The sequence below is a fragment of the Stegastes partitus genome, unplaced genomic scaffold (assembly GCF_000690725.1).
Source record: "Stegastes partitus isolate 25-593 unplaced genomic scaffold, Stegastes_partitus-1.0.2 Scaffold1348, whole genome shotgun sequence".
NCBI lineage: Eukaryota > Metazoa > Chordata > Actinopteri > Pomacentridae > Stegastes > Stegastes partitus.
This window is the reverse complement of record NW_007579079.1, coordinates 19,905-41,257: the sequence shown is the minus strand read 5'-3', so window position 1 is coordinate 41,257 and position 21,353 is coordinate 19,905. Positions and strand designations below refer to the sequence as shown.

General features: G+C 42.1%; 1 protein-coding gene across 1 annotated transcript in view; it reads left to right on the top strand.

Moving 5' to 3' along the window:
• kcnk2b (potassium channel, subfamily K, member 2b) overlaps positions 1 to 21,353 on the top strand; it is a 33,580-nt gene that overhangs the window by 4,536 nt on the left and 7,691 nt on the right. The window contains exons 2-4 of the mRNA XM_008298757.1: positions 6,406 to 6,523; positions 13,925 to 14,085; positions 16,807 to 17,002. Coding sequence (XP_008296979.1) covers positions 6,406 to 6,523; positions 13,925 to 14,085; positions 16,807 to 17,002 — 475 coding nt within the window. The remainder of the gene's footprint in view (positions 1 to 6,405; positions 6,524 to 13,924; positions 14,086 to 16,806; positions 17,003 to 21,353) is intronic.

Below are 21,353 nucleotides of genomic sequence, written 5' to 3'. Positions count from 1 at the left end.
TAAATTGTCCGTAGGTGTGAATGTGAGTGTGCTTGGTTGTCTGTCTCTAAGTGTAGCCCTGTGATAGACTGGTTACCTGTCCAGGTGAACCTGGACAAATGTAAATTATTTATGCTTAACTGTACATTTCAGCCACACAGAGGACTTGGAATAAGTAATGTTCAGTCAGTGTTCCAGCTCATGGATTCTAATATTGGAGATACAGGGGTCTGGACTAGTCAAAGAGAAATATATATATATGTTTGTGGAGAAGGCTGTTAATTAAATATGAATGAATCTGACATTCAGTCATGTTTGCGGTGGATATGAAGCACGCAGCTGAAGGCTCTCTGAGTCTGAGAAACTGTCATTTGATTCTCACGGTTGTCACATTGAAAGCTTTTTTCGGACCAGGAGTCCACAGCACTCAGAGAAACGTACATGTAGTCTGTGACAATATTAAAACTGATCGACTGTGACGTGGATTTATGATTGAATAACGCTCAGAGACCACCTACTCCATGCAAATGAGATGACTTTTGATGAAGAGGGGCTGGGAGCAGATGGCAGTTATCTGGCTGCTTGAAGATGCTGAGCAGATGTATAAAGGTGATGATGATGCTTTCAGTCCCGAGACCATCAATCTCTCAGACTGTCAGATAATGATCTCTTGTCAGGGAAGAAAATGTGCAGGCTCCACAATCTAAACCCCTCTTTTTTTAATGTATTCACCCTTTAAATATTGCTTTGAACGTATATATACTTTTATCATGAGGACATACTGATACTTAAATATGTGGAAATCAGCAGCAATGAACAAAGCAGCATGCTGTCTGTCAGCTGACTGTTTTGGTTCAGACTGACTTCAGAGTTCAGGAAGAATCAGACGCATTGCCGTTCATTTTTATAAATACATGCATGTGATAAGATTTTTCTCTTACCTAGATAAACCCAGTACAGTGCAGAAATTAGTAAATGGATTTAAAGTTGAATCAACAAATTGAGTATTTCCACACAATACTTGTTAAAGACTATCCTGAAAATACAATAAATGTGGACACACCTGTGATCAGCACAACGTACCACCGAGTTCACCTGTGATTTCCAGTCAGCCTACCTACGTGGTTACGAAATGATCCGTCAGCACCAGAACGTTCTCAGTTTTGGGCCTGTGTCCGCTCCACAGGGAAAAGGAAATGTGATGCAGGAAGGTCGGTCAGCAACTAATCACTTGAAACACAGCTGCAGCAGCAATCAGGAGGTAAAGAAGGAACCGTAGTGCCACTAATCAGAGCTGCAGCTTCCGTCCTCCTCAAGTGACACAATGGACAGACGGGTGAGCGTTCAGATTTAGTATCAGTAGGGGAAAAAAAGAGTTTCCGTGACATCCAGGAGAAACACTCCGGCTGGATCTTCATCACGTTTCTAAAGAACGTGAATGAAAGCCTGATGATTATTGGGGGAATGTTCTTTGGTCAAATGAGACCAAGAAAGATAAATTTGCTGAGACGACCGTCAGTCTGCAGAAGCTCGGCAGACGACAGATATTCCGGCATGACAACGATCCGTCTAAATCACACAAGCGTCTCTAAAGAAGAAAGACAGAGTGAAGACAATCGCCTGACTAGAATCCAACAGAACACCTCGGGGGTATTCAAAGAGAAAGACAGAGCAGCAAAACTTGGCAGGCACACCAAATGTTGAGCAGAAATGTAAGATTTGAATCTGAGTTATGAAATTTCTACTGGGGGCCTGGATTTTTAATGTGGAAGAAAACATGAAGATTTAATACGAGTGCTGCTCAACTTATAATCAACTCATGTAAGGTGCATAGACTGTATAAAGATGGACGTAGCTTCCGTGACGTCACCCGTTTCTGCACTGACAAAATGAAGCCAGGGTTTTGCTACTTCCTGGTTGACATCTTGGATTTTTGGAGCCAGTGACGCAAAAATCGTCGGAGGGGGGCGGAACCATAGGAGCAGCGATTGGTCAGACGGATTGAGGGGCGGGCCCTCTCTGCCCCGCCCACATTTACCGCCTTCTGCTGGCTTCATCTGTATGGTCGCTGCCGACTGTCAATCAAGCCAGCCACGCCCCTTGCCCCGCAAAATGTTGACGATTTTTTAAAAATTCAGTATTGATTTATTTTCAGATTGGCCACCTGATCTCTGGATTTGACCATGAAAACTAATCTGTGATCACTTCTTTTCCAATTCAAGTCTATGGGAGCCAGGGCTTTTTGGAGCCAGCAGCTAGCGGACGTAGTGATATTGCAGGTTTTTGACACTTCCGGGTTGGCTTCATTTTTCAGGGCCGGTTGCATCTTTTATACAGACTATGGTACGGTGACAGAATTTAGAGTTACATGACAATGAAATGACTTGCTTCTGCTGAGCCTGTATGTTGGGATTCACACTGAACTGATGAATAATCTTTGTGCGCTAAATGAAATTAGACCAAAGTTTTTCAGAGAGAGCATCACCTGTTGCTAAACAAAAGTGGGACATTCCCTTCAGTAGGACGCCGCTTACCTTTGCCAACAACTAGGTCTCCTGTACCGTGTGACCCTCCTTCCATAACTACCTCTCAGGTTTCCGTCTCTTAGTTAACTGAGCGGAAAACTGTCCCCGAGAGTCTTTTAAGCCAATTGAACGCTCGTCTTCAGGTGAAATACGACTCGTTCTGTAACTAACGTTTCCACTGAGCTCATTACGGCTGAAAATAACAAACAGTTTGAGTTTCAGAGCCGCGGACTTCAGAACCAAACTGGAAAATTAATTGAATTAATTATCGACTCGAGAATCTCAACGTAGGTGCAATTTGCCTTCGAGGGACATTTAAGCTCCCTTTAATGTTTTACTTTAATGCTAGCAGGCTAATTGTGAAGCAGTTTCCACGGCGTCGGCTCAACATAAATCTCCCTTTTTTTTTATTTTTTTGCGGTTTTACGAGACGTTCAGCCCAACAGCTCTGGCAATCATCCATCAGCGCAATGAGTTCAGCAGCCTTTAAAGCAACTATTCCTCCTCTGATGATTTATTGATACGCGGCTTCAACACAGGTGTCCCCCCTTCACTTTGACTTAATTATGTATACAAACACACATACACGCACCTTTGCAGGCTCCCACTGATCAAAAGCCAGTCAGCGGGGGATTGAGCAGAGATGTGCTCTCAAAGGGAGTAATTAAAAAAAGTGAGTGATGTCAAAAAAAAGCTCAGACGATTCAATCTCTCTTGGCTCAGCTTGGAGAGAGCCGCTGTGGTCTTTCACATCATCCCGTCTTATCTTACGGTGCATTCAGCTGAGCGCCAAAGCAGTGAATTAATAAGCACACTTGGCTGGGAAACAAAAGGCCTGCCCGAGCCAAGCCTGTCTGATTGCATGATTTGCTAAACGATGGCTTTTTAGAGGCTCGGTGGACGTAAGGTTTTATCTTGGAAGCCTCTCCTTTGTTTTACTTGCTGGAGCAGATGAAAACACTGAGCTATTGATGGGTTCAGCTTTGTGCATTCTTGTTTGATTACTTTGCCTCGGAATACGTTTGTGAGCGTAATAAAATCTATTTCGTCTTTAGACTGTCTCGTTGTCGTTTGCTCGTCAACAACAAGTGCAAACACAGCGGTGATATATGACAGAACTCTCTCGATAGGGCTAGCGTGTTAGCAAACAGCTGCTTATTTACACATCGGAGCAACATTAGCATTCATGTGGCGTCATGTCTGTGTCAACCATTGGATCTAAAAATCAACAAACCCTCCGAGACGTCGCCTGTAGGTTTTCTTAACACTTTTCATGTCCCTGACTCCTTTAACTCCGAGCTAATGCAAAAACGAGTTCTGTTAGGCCACCCGCCCGTTACTTAAAGTGGACACGCCCTTAATTATGCCCAACTTTAAGCCTTAAGACAATTCAAATCGGCAAGTTAGATTCACTTCCACCCTCAGTTCAGTTGTCACAAACAGGCAAAATAGCCCCAGAAACCAAAAGCAGTTTTGCACCAGGCTGTAAACGTGTTTATTTCTGCTGTAAAGTCGGGAATTTTAGCATTCGGGTCTATAGGGATTGACTCACTTTTGGAGCCAACCCCAAGTGGCCATTTGAGGAACTGCAGTTTTTGGCAATAAACTAATTAATCTGTGTGTGCGCTCACATGTGCAGATTCTTATGAAATAATTGTGTATTGCTGTTCTGTTCTGAGAGGTTTCTTCCATTAAATACAAAAATAACGGCGATCCTCAAAACATGCAATTCCCCACTGATACAAATCTTACATTTAATAAGATGCATCACACAAGATCTTTTTTTTTTTTTAATGGTCCTCGAATTGTAGAAACAGAAAAATCCCACATATACACAGGGGAATAAACGCTTTAGTCCGGCTCCTCTGCAATTTATCAGCATCTATTCTGTGGCAGTGGCTGCTGCTCCCCTGACATCGCAGAGCTTTTCTCTTCCATTTGTCTCAGTAATGATTCTGTTGAGATCTTGAGAAGCCTCTCGACGAAAGAAAACTTTCCACTAGCTGCGGTAAATTGCCCTGTTGCACTGGTCTGGGCCTGCTGAGACCTGCTGACCAGGTGAGATCAGGTTAATGCAGCTTCAGAGCAATTGATGGCTTGCTGGCCTTCCTAGCCCGGCACATATTGGTTAACTGAACAACTCTGTGTAGCGGACTCTTCGTGGGTCATGAGGGATTCTCATCGTGACAACAACTGAGCAAAAAATTGCAAAAATGAGCTATTTTCAAACAATAAGACCAAAAGGCTTCTAGGATAAAAGCAAGAGTTAAGCGGTTTCTAATAGCATTTCTGGGGTTACTACAGGAAGGCTACTGCTTGGAAAGAGCAGCTCCCATTAACCTGGACTAGGATGGTAGCATTCAACATAAGCAAAAAATAGTAATTCAGTACAAAGCCTTTAATGTGTTGAAGAAGCAAGGAGACATATTAAAAGTTTGGTTTGTCTGGAGACCACTCAATTCTTAGTCTTAAAGAATGGGGGTGCAACTGTGTTTGGGTGGTTGAGTGTTATTTGTCACAGTAACATCCACATGAATGGCAGGATCCAAGGTTTCCCAGCAGAACATCATAACGAGAAGGTCAATATTATCCATGTGACCTGTCAGTAAACAGAAGTAATACCGTGGCTGATTGGTGGATATATTAGATGCTTAGGGACAACCATAACCTGTTTAAAAGGTGGATGTCTGGTCTGGAGCTGAAGCAGAAATGACTTGAACCAGCATTCTTTCTATGAGGCCAGCAGGGGGCGACTCCAAAAGATGCCCAATTGTATAGAAGGCTGTGGGAAAGTGGGTCAAGTTCTCAATTGATTTACTGTCACAGTAAACGTTTTCCTAATTAATTTATTGTCTCAATTCCTCGGTTTGAGACTTGTTCAACACAGCATGGTGTTCGTTTTGTAAATTATGGATGAATTAAGGGTCAATTAGAGGACAGAGCAGGATGTGTTTTAAGGCAACGCTACCTTGTGACAAGTCACTACTGTCCTGGTCCTTTGGTTCTCGGTCAGATCTAAATCTGTCTCCTCACACATGGTTTCAATAACACTAAGATGACAGCAGATGCCAAACTGCTCAAACCAACGGGTGACGTCATCTGTATTTTTTATAAACTCTACCGGACACTACGGCAGCTGAGCGGTGCGTCACTCTGAATTGTTTCCCTTCCTCTAGCAACAGCTCAAACACGTTTCTGTTGTCGCGCAGGCTTTGGAATGAATAATCAAGCAAAAAGAAAAGCACTGATAGCAGGCCAGCGTTCTCCATCTGGCCTTGTTTACCCCATATGCATTTTGCCAGCAGGGTGAGGACAGTCAGCAGCACCCAATGTGTTAAAATCTGAACATATTTCATGCAAACACACGAATCTGGATGTTAGGATGCACGGCGCAAGATTGTCAGCACAATGACTAAGTGCTTCTTATCTACGGCGTTTAATAATAGTCGTATACCTTTTAAGCTTGTGAAAGCAGTGAATGTTTTGATGATTTGTCCAAACAGATTCTGTCACATCCAGCTTGTTATTATAGATATATTTTAATGATGCATAGATGCTAATCAATTAAAGGCGTGCACAATTTATCTTTATAAAAGCTCTGAATTTTCAGTACCATAATTTCATCACATGTAACTAGCCTTTGCTCTTTTGTATGGACTGCAATTATTTATAACATCAACCTCAGGCAATTCATGCAAGTGACAGATGCACCTCATCTTTTTCTCACAACTCCTAATTGGTTTTGGTTGGATGTTTTCCTCGGCTGTCATCTATTTCCCAGGAAAGTTGATGTACGCCACTTATCTCCGTATGTTTCTCAGCCACCCTTGCACCGCGCTCCCACTCAGGGACACTGAATAATACGCTACTTGTTGTGTTTTTTTGTTCCCTTCTGCTGCAGCAAGTGGTTTCAGCAGTTCGAGCAGGTGTGAACCCGTCAGGAAATTTATCCAATCAGACGAGCCTTTGGGACCTCAGTTCCTCCTTTTTCTTTGCTGGGACTGTTATCACCACCATCGGTAAGATAAGCAGGTTTCTTACTCAGTTGTGCAGACCTCTGACAATAAGATGCATGCCATACTGTGAAACAGAACATAAAGAAAAACGGCTTTTAAAATGTGGGAACAATTCTGGCTTCACGCTACCTTTACATTGTCCTGTTTGTACAACTCTAACAAGAGCATCGTGTTATTCCAATAATCACTTTGGCATGAAATTCAACTTGCACAGCAACATGACTCCTGTTCAGCCAAAGCCGGCTCCTGTTCAGGATTGTGCGTCACATTGCACCACAATTGCACTGTCATCAGAATTGATAAAAATTAATTGGCCCCACTTATTTGCATCATAAGTTTGCACGTCTCCTTTGCACTTGTCAGCACTTTCAGATGTGAAAAAAAATCGGTCATATTTATCATCCTCAAAACAAAACCCATTAATTCAAGAGATCATAGGTCAATAAATTAGGACTCGACCTGCAAGAAGGTACATCCCAGATCAAGAACACAAAAGCAACCAAGACAAAACCTTTGCCGAATACGACTTAAGCAACTGGTTGCGTCTAATTTGTATATTTAGTAAAAATTATTGTGAATAAATCATCTTTGGCCTTATTTGCAAGTTTAAAAGTGCTACCAGGGTTAGGTACTGACGTCTGAAATTAACCTAATCTCGTGACTCTACAACAACGGAAGTCAAATGTGCTGATTAAATATTAACAATAGCTCCGTCAGTAAGCTATAGGATGAAACTCTAACACGCTTCCCTCTTCTGTCAGCTCTTTTACACCATTCTCTCTTTCTTTCTGTCACCTCCAGCTGTAAGAGCTTACTAATCAGGAAAGAGGAACAGCTCACACACACACACACACACACACACACACACACACAGCTAGTCTAACAGCTCATCCGGCTCTTCCAAGCGGACCTTGACAGATCGCTGTTCAATCAGCTGTAGGGCGCCATTTCACATCTCCAGCACCCTGTCAGAGTTCACCCTGTAATCAGAAGATGTAGCACCCTGAGCTTTAATGACCTGATGTGCTTATTTTTCACATTATTAACCATCACGCGCATTATGATGAACGTTTCTGCATCATACTGAAATGCTTACCCTTCTCCAGCACCATCTCCAGACCTCCAGATTTTGGTGCAGTGCAGTAGAATTGCAAAAAAAAAAAAAAAAATTGGCAGCAGCACACTTACAGACATGTGTCTAATCTTATCTGGCCGTTCAAGCAGGTCTTAACACATCAGCATGTGTGCTCGGGGAGCTGTTGGGCTTCGCTTCATGTCTCCAAGGTTCTGGGAGCTCATTTCCAAGTCGCAGTTGCGTCACATTGCGGTAAATGGACGTCTCCCCTTGGTGGTAAAATGCTTTTGTCACAGGTACGCATTTGTAGGCAAAAAAAAGTTGCAGTGTGGGTTCTCCCTCTGCTCACCTAAGATTGAGTGTGCTGACTGTTTTTGCACTCCTGCGCTCCAATGATTTGCAGAAGTTTCTCTTTACAAATGTTAGGTTTCCTGACTTGGAGAAACGGAGGTGTTTTCTGGTGTAATGAACTGAGGCCCTTCCACTGCTGATGTAGAGAAGCAGGAGAGCTCTGTGGCTTTGATTTAGAGAAGGTACAGTTTTTTTTTAGTTTACTTTTTTTTTTTGGAAAACATCCCCGGGGCTGGGTGCAGAGAAATGAAAAAAAAATCTCCTCGGAAAAGAAATAAGGTGTTTTTTGGTAATAGCGGAGTGCTCAGGCTTTGATTTCGCTGCGGAAATCTCAGGTGGTGTTTTGTGTGAATTACCTTTGATGCTTGTTGGTTAAAAAAAAAAGCACAAATTGCCGTGCTGCCGTTTTGCAATCTTTATAATTTCTCCTGATTGCTACAAAATGTTCTTTATCCTGCTATGCAACGAAATCTTCTTTTAGAAAAGCTATTTCTAAAGCCGTTCTGCTATTTTTAAGTGACTTTTTTTTGCAGAGACCAGCCTATTAAACACAAGTCTCTGAATGAGAAGCGCTCATACAGGCGTGCCAGACATTAACTCCCTCGCTCAGCTTTTTGTCTGTTCTCTTGGCTTCGTTTAGGTCAGCTCGAGTTGGTTGTGCATGAATTCATATCAGTGGATTGATTTGTCTATGTGGAGGTCTTTAATTGGATGCACATTACTGATGAAAATCCTAGCCCCCCTCCCCTCCTACCTGCTTGGCTTCATCTATAGAAGCAGACCGCAATTAAGTCCCGAGCACACTGGAGGGGAAAGCCACTCATCGCTCTCTCCATTGACTTTGTATTCCGTGGAGGTGCCTCTTTGTCACTTTCATCTGCTCGGGCTGCACTACCAAAGAACCCAGAAGTACTCTTTTATAAGCTGCCGAACCAAAACACTGAGCCTTTAGGGGCGCAGGGTTTTATACAATAAGACGAGAGGGAAGAATGGGAAAACTATGGGATCCTGATACGCAGCATGCCGACATGTGCATTTCATCTGTATGTTTTTGCAAGCTAGAGAATTTGACAGTATGCAGCTTGTGTTGTAACAGAATGTTGTGTCGTGCAGGTAGCTGTACCCCAGCTTCCCCCTTTATCTGCCTCCATTATGGTCATAACCAAGTTGTAGACTTTCAGCCGTCATGTGGTTTACCTACTCTGGAGAATCAGGACACATCATTCCAATGAAAATCTTTCTCTGGTAGATATAAGCCTCTTTCAGAAAATGTGTCTGGTTGAACACACTGGTCACTTTTCTATAAAAAGTTTCTCTGTCACTTTCAGCACGACACGAGTCTGAACCGCATGCTGTCGTATTGACAGATGGACATGCGTAAGCGAGTATTTGAAGCTGTGCGAAGCAATTTGAGGAAGGCAGCTTCTACTGTTCAACACTAATATCCCCAAAACATCACATAGAGCACACAAGACACTGCTGCATGTCACAATTATGAAACACATTCACCTTGCCATACAACAAACTGAGACGTCCATAAAAATAAGACTCAATATTAATGACTGAGGGACATTTGAAAGAGTAATATTGGACATTCTAATGGATTAAATCCCCTCCTATGTGTTAAGCACAAACTGTGGTATATATTGTATGTATATTGTGATATCAATACAGTTCTGAGGAGGTATATACTTTATCCATCAAGAATAAATCCCATTGTCACAGAAGAGGCAGAAAAATATTTTATTCCAACTTTATAGGCAACAGTGTTTAAATAATTTTAAATGATCTGCAACTTTTCGACAGTATTAATCCGGATCTAAGGGTAAACGTCCTNGACAGTATTAATCCGGATCTAAGGGTAAACGTCCTTTTCTTTACAAGTAGCTGAGTCACAGTTTATGAGCTGCAGTTACATCGTTTGTGACATATAGCAGATTTACATTTACTCTGTTTTTTATGAGTGCAGCATTATGCGCTTTACCAACAGAGGTACTGTCCAGTCCGGTTTGTATCACACCTGATTCTTCCCGCTGATGTCGTGCATGTGCATTAATGTAAAAGTGATTTACGTTTGAATGACAGAATTCTGTCGTTTTACCAGCCGGTACATATTCCAGGTCTGAAAAAGTCTCTCAGGTACCATAAAAGCTCCTCAGCAAAGTGAAATCTATTGTTTTTTCCCTCCTTTGGGTGTGATTCTCACAGTGCTGCACTCTGCTTCTGTACTCTTTGTTAAATATTTTCCCTCCCTCTTCTGGGGGTAAGAGAAGATCTGGAATGATTCATTTCAGTGTTTTTATGTCTGGAGGGATTCATTAGTTAAGTCTCCACAACCGTTACACTAGTGGGTGAATACGAATGCCCGCTGAATATGGATTAACGGATCTCAAATGATTCACGGCTTGGAGCTTCTAGAGAAGATTATTATTTATCTGTTCTGAGGTTGTTTCGGTGCCATCAAAAGAAGCACATTTTCTTTATTCTGTAGTCTTGAATCTGAAAGTGAAACCCATCCAAAGCAGAACCGCTGCGTGTGATTACTATAGCGACAACAATAGGGCATCGTTTCCTTAGCAGCTTACTTTAACGCCACCGTGACAAGGTTGGAGACATCAAACCCAACACACTGTGCGTTCAACTGAGAAGCCACTCAGTTAAACTTGTTGTTTCTCTCTGAGCGTCGTTTAATGAGTGTAGAAAGAAGTCATTAAGCTCTTATTGTCCAGGCCTTCGTTCCTGCTAGAGAGAGCACAAACCCTGACATGTCTTCGCACATGATCGTTGCATAACCTCCTCGACAGTGTCATTAATGAGATGTCTGGGGCCCATACTGCGGAAATCCTACGGTGAATGTATTATTCATGCCGGCTATGTCACAGCCAAGTGTGAAACTAACTGAAAGACCCGGAGAGCAATCGGTGTTTAACCTCTGATATGAGTCCCGTAAGAAGAAAGTGTCGAAGCCGAGCACAATACGGAGCCGCTAAGTGCTTGAAAGCTCGAATCCATACGTGTTTAAATAAATCCCGCCCGCGCAGTTTTAATACTGAGAACAGTTAAGTGCTATAATTGTCTATTATTAACTGTGATTATTCACAACTAGGTGAAAAAAATTCCCAAGTGAACGCCGCAGTCGTCTCAGCGCACGCATCTTATCTTAGCTCGACTTGCTTTTCATGTCTGACGCTGAGATAAAATCCAAAAACTGAGAATACAAACAAGAATTAATGTGTTTAAATCAGAAAGAGCTGAATTTAGCTTCGAATCAGAGCGCGTCCGTCAGTTTGCCGTCTGCCGCGCAGGCCGACCCAGGTGTTGAAATCCCGTCTCCCATTGGATGTAATCGTGAAAATGCTGAGACCTGATTGACAATTTTCTCACATTAGGCGATATCACCCTGCTCCATTGTGAGGCTGGAAAGTCATTAGAAGGCCCCCCTGCAGCCAGTATCCGGAGACAGATGACTGCATTAATAAAGAAAAGTGTGAGAAGTTCATTACGTAGACGCCTTATGAAACGTTAAATAATGAAATGGCGGCTGTATGGTGTAACACGCGTGGTTTATGTAACGCACGAGGCTCTGAGGTTTTTGTATAACACCTCATTTTCTTGCGGCGGAAAATGAGACATCTGGAGAGGGAGATGAAAGGCAGCGGGCCTATGCTGGAATCATATTGATTTTACTGTATGAAGAAGTGTACATTCAAAGGCCTCCATACAGCTCAGGGTATGGATTAATTTTTTTCCTTCTTCATTCGTGTCAGAGTGGTTTGAGAGCAGCGGGCGTGAATAATAAACTCCAATCTGAGTCGGAGCCTTTATTTCTCACTATTTCTCAAAGCTATTCTGGTGTGCCGATCAGCAATCACAGCACAGTCGAGCTTTGTAGAAAAGTTTTCTTGCAGCGAGTTTCGTTTTTTGGAGCCGATACTGAAGCGACATGATGGGGACGTTTCCTCTGAAAGTCTTCTGTGTTACATCACATGAAGTTTTTGAACCTGCGGGGCTTCTGTTAGATATGACTGGAGTTTAGGAAAACGCTACACAACGCAGTACATGAATGTTAGACGCATGAAGTGTGGCGCAGTCATAAATCACAGCAACCAAAGCCCAGATACGACTACAGCCACGTTCACAGCACGGCAGCAGGCGGTAGGCTTTCCGTGCAATAAGACAGAGGCACACAGTGTGCAACCTAAAATGAAAATAAAGATATGAATTATTTATCCATATAAATAATACAAATAAATTCCTGCAGAAAAATGGTGCAAATACGCCGGCATGTATAACCCCTGAAACCTGCAACTGTAATGAAGCCCAGTGTGTCGGTGGCATATTCGTGTCTGTGCAACACCTTGAGTGTAGTTCAGGGTCTAAGCCACACACATGCCACAACAAACTTAGAATTAAAGGTCCAGTGTGTTCGTGGCATCTAACCTCGAGCATAGACTTTTTAATAAAGATGGATGTAGCCTCAGCATCTAAAAAGTGAAGCCGATGTAGAATGGCCAGTAGGGGGCGCCTCCTCTGTTTGCAAAACGAAGTCAGATTGTGTAGAAGTCTATGAGGAAATGACCCTACTTCTCCTCTGATTTGTTCCCTCAGTAAACATTTTCCTGATGGGGTTTGTGGTCTCTACTGCTAGTTTTAGGACTTTCTGAATACAGCACGATGGTTATGTTGTAAACTATGCTCCTATTTAAATTAAAACAGATAATAAAGCAGGTTATGTGTTAGAGCGGGGTCACCGTATGGCCGTGCATAGTGTCCTCGAGTTCTAAGTCGGATCCATCCCCTGCTCATTCCATCTGGTTTCAAAAGACCAAGATGTCGACAGCCTGATTCCAAAATCGAGGTGGTAGTCCACTTTCACTGTACACTAAATTTTATAATTCATCCTACATCCACCCAACCGGTCGAGGCAGATGGCCGTCCCTCCCTGAGCCTGGTTCTGTCGGAGGTTCCTTCCTACTGTTGCAGACTGCTTGCGGACTGCTGAAGCTTATAGGGAATCCAAATGTTTTGGATTGTTGGGTGTTTCTGTTTCTGCCTTTGTTAAGCGCTATGAGATGACTTGTTGTTGTAAATATGCGCTATACAAATAAAATTGAATTGAATTGAATTTTCATACAAAGGCTACAGTAGTGAGTTTGCAAATTGCAACCAACTCAGTTCCCCTTGAAAAAACACAAAGCTCCCTCTTTAGACCCAGTTCTGAGTTTGTCCAACATGCGGGCGTTTGTGGAAGAGAACGCTGTGGATATGAAACACTCATTTATGAAAACACAATTCCCTATTTTCAGGTGACAATAAACGGATTCAGTCAGACTCCCACACGCTGTCTAACTTGTAAAGACACACTTACTAGCACAATGCTAATTGTAGCCTGACGAAGGTCTCGCGCTGAAATGCTGCACTTAGAAATGTATCTGACTGAAACTTTTGGATGTCTCTCCTGCACACCTGCCTCATGACAGAGACGCGCGAAAAGCGGCTTTGGATGATGCATTGATTAAAACATAATCATGTAGATTATGTTCCATTTCTGCAAAAAGAGCTCCATAAATCCTACACCCTGGTCCGGTACCAGATTTATGCAAAAAGGTAAATGAAGCTCCAAAACGCATGAACAGCGCTTTATAGCTCTGGTTTTACTAACTTAATGCCGCGTTGTACATGGTAAAACACGTAGAGGATAATTTGTACCTTCAAGGGAAAAGGCAAAGTTGAGCTCTCAGATTTGCAGCAGCTACATGTTTAAAATCATGGCTTCTGAATTCAGTTATAACACTTATTTACAACTACGAAACACACGACACTAGCACCTTTTAAAACAACATTCTCACAGCAGCTTAGTCCAACACACACATCTGCACTACGTCGTTTTGTTGCAGCTGATTCATACTGGCAGCCTAAATTAAACGGTACATGTTCACCTCTTCTTTGTTTTTTATTTCCTGTCTCATTTCTCTCAGGATTTGGGAACATCTCTCCTCACACAGAAGGAGGCAGGATCTTCTGTATAATCTACGCTCTGCTGGGAATTCCCCTGTTTGGATTCCTGCTGGCTGGTGTCGGTGACCAGCTGGGGACCATTTTTGGGAAGGGCATCGCCAAAGTAGAAAAGATGATCGTGGTGAGCGCCTTTACTTACGTAAGCTTGTTTTTGTCGAGGACGACTAAAAAGGAAATGTTCACGGTTTAAATGACAATGATTTCCATTTATTGTGTCTCTAAAATCTAAACACATCTGTTTAGTTCAGCATTGACAGCAACGTGTTAGCAGCCTGCGATGGATGCAAACAAAGTCGAGCTGAACTGGCACGTGGATGCATACCTGTGTGCAATAAGCTCCTTCAGCTTGACAAAACTGTCACATCTGACAATGCAAAGGCAGCTCTATAGTTATATTTATGTAGCTGTTGCCCTAAGCGCTATAGTCGAAGATTCACAAGTGCACGGTTTGTTTTGCCTCCGACTTCTGCAGCCTAACTGTGCGTGGATGCAGTTTCAAGGGTTGCCATGTCAACAGACTCCTGAAGAGTGATCTAAAATGCAGTTTGTTTCAGTGCTGAAAGCTCAGTTCAGTAAATTACAGTTATTGTAGACAAATTCAGCAAAGAAAATACTGCTGGTGCTTTCATTGCCTCCCTGGACTGCTGTCATCATCCCTGTTTGTGGAGCGAACCGGCAGCACGCACAGATGGCGGGCCTGTGATGGAGGAAGGCCTCCTGCAAGTCACACACCGACTTCTGTCATGTACGAGCACATACAGTTTACACGTGCAAACACGCAGGACGTGCAGAGTGTAGATGGACTTTGCAGAACGGTCTGGTTGATGGTCAGTCATTTAAAGTTGCCTGGAAACACAAACCGCTCCGTGCAGGTCGGTAAAGACTTCAGATGCCAAAGAGTTTCCACTCCTGCACCATGAGGTTTCATTTCTTTTCTTTTATTAGAACAAAAACTGAAGCGTTTCCATGCGTCCTTCATTACAGGACAGGGTCGGCCTTAAATGCATTTCTACAAAACCATTTTTTAAAGGTTTAAAGGCTCCAGTGTGCAGCTGTCACATTGAAATACTGCATCAGAGCAGCAAGCGGTAACACAGATAAACACAGATACCAGTGTTATACCAGCGTTCCTCCCTTGTCTTATTGGCAGTAGCAGTGCTTTTTGCTGTATTAGATTTTTCTCCATTACAACCTGTTCCTTTTGACTGCAGTGTGCAGCACACAATGAGTCCATTTTGTGCAGAAGAAGAGGCGACTGATGAGCCAAACACCCTCTTTTATGGTCGCGTGCACAGATGCAGAAAACCTGTATCAGGCTTTTTTTTTTAAAACCACATCAGTATTGACTTTTTTAGTGTTACTGTAGATCCCAATCTTCAGCCAAGTGCTTACACATCCCCAGACGTTTTAGGGATACAAATGAAACGCCTCAGAGATTCAGAATCAACAATGTGCGACTAGACGGATCTGTTGATTACCTGTTTTCTCATCGCTTGCTTCCTTTTTGCTAAACAAGTATTATGTCAATGGAATTTCCACAGAAGTGTTGTGCACAAAGATCCTTCCATCTAGAGCTGGGATGTACTTCACTTGGACCCCAGAATAACTGAATGTTTTTAACTTGAACTTCTTTTCATAGAATGTTGTGTAGAAGTGCAGTCGTTTTTCCAATAGTGCTGAAAACTGCTCTCTAATTCCAGCTCTGGGATAAAAGTCAGATAAAGTGATAATAAAAGGCCCTTAAAACAGTCTCTGATTTCAGTTAACAGTCTCTGGTTTCGGCATAAAAGCGCTGACAGAAGCTGTTTTTCCAGATCCAGATACTTGGCGAGAACACGTTAATTATGGTTTTGATTTATTGCTGCCTCCGTCCCTCCCCGGGGACGAAGACAGAGGTTGCAGCGTGTTTTAACAATGCAGGGCTACCTCCTCCAGCTGAAGTCACGGCTGTACGGTCAAAAGAACAACCTCAGCTTCACCGTGATGTTCAGCGTTGAGCTGATTTGTAGGGTTCACCGTGGATCACTTTAAACTCTATATGCTCCACTGCTTCGTGTGGTTTTACAAGGACATGAGACCTCATAGACACAGTGATCCGGGGTCGGCCTGATCTTTATAGTTCCCCTCAGAGGCGCAGCGCTTTGGGCTTACGTAACGGGAAAGGAAAAGGGCACGACGCACCGGGAACCAGCTGAAAGCAGTCACCTCAAGGCAGCGCAGAGCAGCAGGAGCTACTGTAACACACTGTAACCGTGATGAAACATCGAAATTCAAATTATTACATCCGCCGGCACAAGCTGTAACTGTAATGAATCCGGTGGGATATCCGCTGCATGTGAAACGTTGGGTAAGTCGTTGATGTCACAGCACATGTGAGGCCCGTCGAGTCACGTGTCGCCTCCTCCCGGCCTGGGCGGCCACACCATCTGACAGCCAAAGTTATGTCACATGAACTTCGCAGCTTGACGTTTGAGATGTTAGAAAACATCAAATGTGTTCCTAGAAGGAGGTCGAAGGAAGTGAGTCACCGCAGTGTTTAGTGAGCAAAAGGAATAGAAGCCTGTGGGAAATCAGGCAGAGGAAAAAGGCAGCTTGTTGTCGAGTTAATTTCAATGCTCGTCTTCCGCAAGAATAACTGTGGACGAAGCTGAAGAAATGTTAATGTGGGGCAATTAGCAAACAATATTGTAACGGGACAACACGTTGCTTCTCGACAGCAAGGCGACGTCAACACCACGGTGCATGACGACACCGAACCTCAGTGTTCATAGCTGCTGTCTCTCAGGTTTAATTTAAAACTGTATTTTTTCTGTTTGTGATCATCGTCTGTCCTTTTGCACAGAAGTGGAAAGTCAGCCAAACAAAGATCCGCGTCATCTCCACGCTGCTCTTCATCCTGTTCGGGTGCCTCATCTTCGTGGCGCTGCCGGCGGTCATCTTCAAGCACATCGAAGGCTGGAGCACGCTGGAGTCCATCTACTTTGTTGTCATCACCCTCACCACCATCGGCTTCGGAGACTTTGTCGCCGGAGAGAAAGGTCACTTGATTGTCTTTTGTATTTATAGGCCGTCTTTCATTTTTATGTCTGGCGCCCCGTTTAGAATCAGTGTATTTATAGTTGAAGGATTCTTCAGCGAGCCCGACTCAGCGATAAGCCTCCCACCGGCCTGCTCTGTGCCTCACTTTATGATACATGTGCCCTCACGGGTTTGCTTTCTGATTCGCTGCAGCATGTTTAGCGCTGCTGAAAATCTACACACGCTGTCTTAAAAGGAAATTCACATCATTTAGCAAAAACAGAGAAATTAAATCTTTGCTTTACGATGCTCACTGCCCGAATCATCTGTGGTGTTCTGCAGGAAAAATGACCCAAATCTAAATAAAAATCAGAATATTTCTCAATCACTTTATTCTACAAATCTCTCTTTTTTTAAAAAAAAAATAGGCAAAAATAAACCATTTGAACCAGATTTAGTAAAATCCAAAAATTCTGGAGCTCGTCAGTAACTCAGCTGTGACCAACAGTCACATGACAAAAATTCAGGAACTTCCAAAGCAGAGAGGAGACGAGTACGGAAACAAACTGAAAATGTAAATAGTAAAATATTTACACCATGCAGATCACAGTTTTTTTGGTAACAACCCGTGGGACTTGAAATAACGTCATTATATATTGATTCCTTCTCTTTCTTTCTTTTTCAATTAGTAAAATAAATAATTGGAAGGATAATTAAAAGGAAATTATCTTTCATTTTTTTCTGATTTATGGCATTACAACTTCATCACGCAGCACAAATGTTCTCGATACTATAGAGGAGTTCATATTGCGGTGAAGAATGAGTCCACGCTGAGTGAAAATGTGACAAACTGGGCTTCGTAGGGTAATTAGTAATGAATGAGTAGCTCACGTCAGTCACCAGATGTTTCAGAGTTAATTAGACGTAGGAAGAAGGGATTGCTGTTCTGTTTCACTGATACTTATGACCCAATCGTTACCTTAATGATTCGTTAGCGTAGCATCTCCCAGTCTGTTCTATAGCAACACATCGTTATCTGTTTTTAGTCCGGCCGTATTGACGAGCTACTCGTTGAAAACTCATTAATTTCAATATCAGGTCATTTCTGATTTGTTCCACGGTGACTACTTTTCAACGTAATCGTTCAACCGTTTTTATGCAAAGGTGAGCTAACCCCGCATCAAATTCATATTTAGTGTACAGATTCAAGAGAGGAACTGGTGACGACATCCAATTTAAGAAACCGAATAAGGGCACTATAGTTCCTGAAATGTCACACTAATCCTGTCATTGATAGTCGTAATTTAATTCCTGAATTTTAGTGGTCAAATCTTTAACAGAGAGGGTAAAAAATCAGCAACTATTTGCGTACATTGTCCTCAAACAGAATGTATGAGTGGGATAGAAAAAATAAGAAAATTAAAGCTGCAGGCAGCAATGGATGGGTTCTTGATGTACACCCGTTGGGTGGCGTGCACGTCGAGGCGTGGTGGAAACATGCTCTGACCGGGATTGGAATCAAACATGTAAAGTTTCAGGCAGATCGGAGAACGTGCAGACTACTTAAACAACACTTCCTGTTTTATGGCGAGTCGAAGCGGCGTACATGTCGGGCCATGGCTCACCGGACTTCCTGATGGGTTTAAGGCTCCCTGGGGCTTTTTGTCCAACCTGACAGATGCGTACCAAATTTCGTAAGTCTAGACCAGGGGTGTCCAATCCTGGTCCTTGAGGGCCACAATCCTGCATGTTTTCTTCCAACACACCTGATTCAAATGATCAGCTCATCATCAAGCTCTGCAGAAGCCTGATAACGATCCTGATCATTTGAATCAAGTGTGTTGGAAGAGGGAAACATCTACAACATGCAGGATTGTGGACTTGGAGGACCAGGATTGGACACCTCTGGTCTAGGTGAAACTTCTTCCAACAGGACCTTTCTAGGGGGGGTACTATGAAGCCATTTTGCCACTCAGATGCCCCTGAAAATATCCTATTTTTTTGCCAGTTCAGATGTTTTTGGTGACTTTTTCAGCATGTTTAGGCTCTCTAGAACACATTTCGCATTTGTCAGGAAAATAATTTTAGGAATCAGAAGGATTCCAATACTTTAGTTGCACTTTCAGTTCTTGAAGCCTAATAAACGCTAACAGGCCACGGGCATGTGCACACTTTTTTAAGTGTGTGTGTGTGTGTGTGTTACTGATGTTGTGAGGACCTACATGTGTTTCCACGGTCACATTACTGGGACGTGTCTTCCTAATGAGGACAAAAATCAAGTCCTCATAAGCGAAGTTGAAGGTCTGGGTAAGGTCAAAGTAAGTCTTCAGGAAATGAACGTAAGTCAACGTAATGTCCTCTAAAGTCACGGATACACGGCTGTGTGCGTGTCTGTTTGTGTGCGTGTAGCAGGTGGTATTAGCTTAATTTGACCTGCTTGGCAGATAACAAGGAAGAGGCAGATGGGAAAAATCACAAACACTTAGCTGCTAGATTAAACTTCCCTGAGCAGGCCTAATGATTATAGATTAGATTACGCCACCTGCGCCAACCCCCAGTTGTTACAGTAAACTAATCAGCCTGGACTCCTGCTCGTTTCACTGGTCTGGCAATGGATGTGTTTCTAACTGCACAGTGAGCAGACTGACTGTGCTGCTTCATGTCATCTGATATTTTAAGAACTCACTGATAGGCACAGACCATAATGGGACCTGATGTGGCTCGTAAATGTACTTAAGATAGTATTGGCACATGGACATGACTTACATTATGAGGGTGAGGTAGAATAAACCCCTACAGCTGATGGATTCAGGTTGGCTAATCTAAAGTTAAAGAAACATTTTAAAGGACATCTTTTCCTGGATTAATCATATATAAATATCTGTATGTGGCTTGATCCAAATATATAGTTAATTAAGTAAATTAAAATCCTGTAGAGGTCAGTGTTTCTGCGGTTGAACTTAAACCTGCAGCAGACCTGGTTTTACTGATGTTTAAGTTCATAAAGTTCAGGTGTAGGACAGCTCAGAGTATTTGTATTAACCTTCTGCACATTGTTGGTCACTCTGGGCTCATTTTCCACTGTAAAGGTACAACACCTCTATAGAAACATCAAAACTATGGCTAGAAGGAGAGAGAACCTAAAAGGGTCTTTTGTGCAGTATAGCAAGTTATGTCAAAAAAAATTTTAAAATAAAATAAAAATAAAACGGGAAAAAATATATTTACATTTATTATTTGAGAAAAAAAAGAAAAGGTAATCAATATACATGACACCATTTGTGCCCACAGGTGTTACCAGTACAGGGAAAAAAAAAAAAACTTGACATACTGTAAATATTTCACTTCTTACGTTTTCAATGTGAATCTATAGTTTAACCACAGCCTGCAGTCAACCCACTCCACCTGAAAGAGTTTTTGTCATTGATCACAGCTGATTTATTAATGACTTCACACTTGCATCACATAGTGCAAACATTTTTAAGACAAGATAAGATCAGATCAGCCTTTATTTATCTCGCAGTGGAGAAATTCACATTGTTGTCAGCAGCTTTACACATAGAGATACACACATACTATACAGAAAAATGTACATATAAATATAAGTATAAGAAATAGTGCAACAAGTATAAAAGTACACGTAAAAGGAGATTGGAGCCAATGTTTTATTTTTGCCAATTTTTAACCTCTTAAGACCTGCATCCACATGTAGTTAATTTTTTTTCATTATTTTAAAAATTTTTATTATTTTTATTGTTTTGGTATTGTTAATTAGTTATTTACAATGTTTTGCATTTTATGCATATATTTATTTATTTTCTTCAGACTTTTTAAAATCTTTACTTTCTCTTTGCTATTTGCTCGGCCCAAATAGCAAAGAGAAATAAAAAATGCATATCGAACAAGTGTTCAGGTCTTAAGAGGTTAAATTTGACTGTCTTACAATTCTGTCTGTTTTTACAGTTTGAGATTTTTTTTATTTTTTTTTTTAAAGATAATGTCTCTTTCAAACCCATCGGTGTAATTGGGGGGTTCAGAGGGTTCATTTCTAAAATTTCTCATCATATACTGTATATATATATATATATATATATATATATATATTCATTTGAAGACATATATAACTGTTATATAACTGTTAAGTAACACTTAATGGTGTCACATCATCCTCCATTAGTTTTTGGTGCTAGAAATAGGGTTAGTGATTATATGACCGATAACACTCAGTTAATTAATTCCATTGCCTTGAAGAAGAACATGTGATCCGTCTGCCAGCGGTGTACACTGAAAGGCACACATGGATTGTCAGATCAATTATATGACTCTGTATAATATTAGAGCACCAACATCACACAGACGGATTGCCAGGAA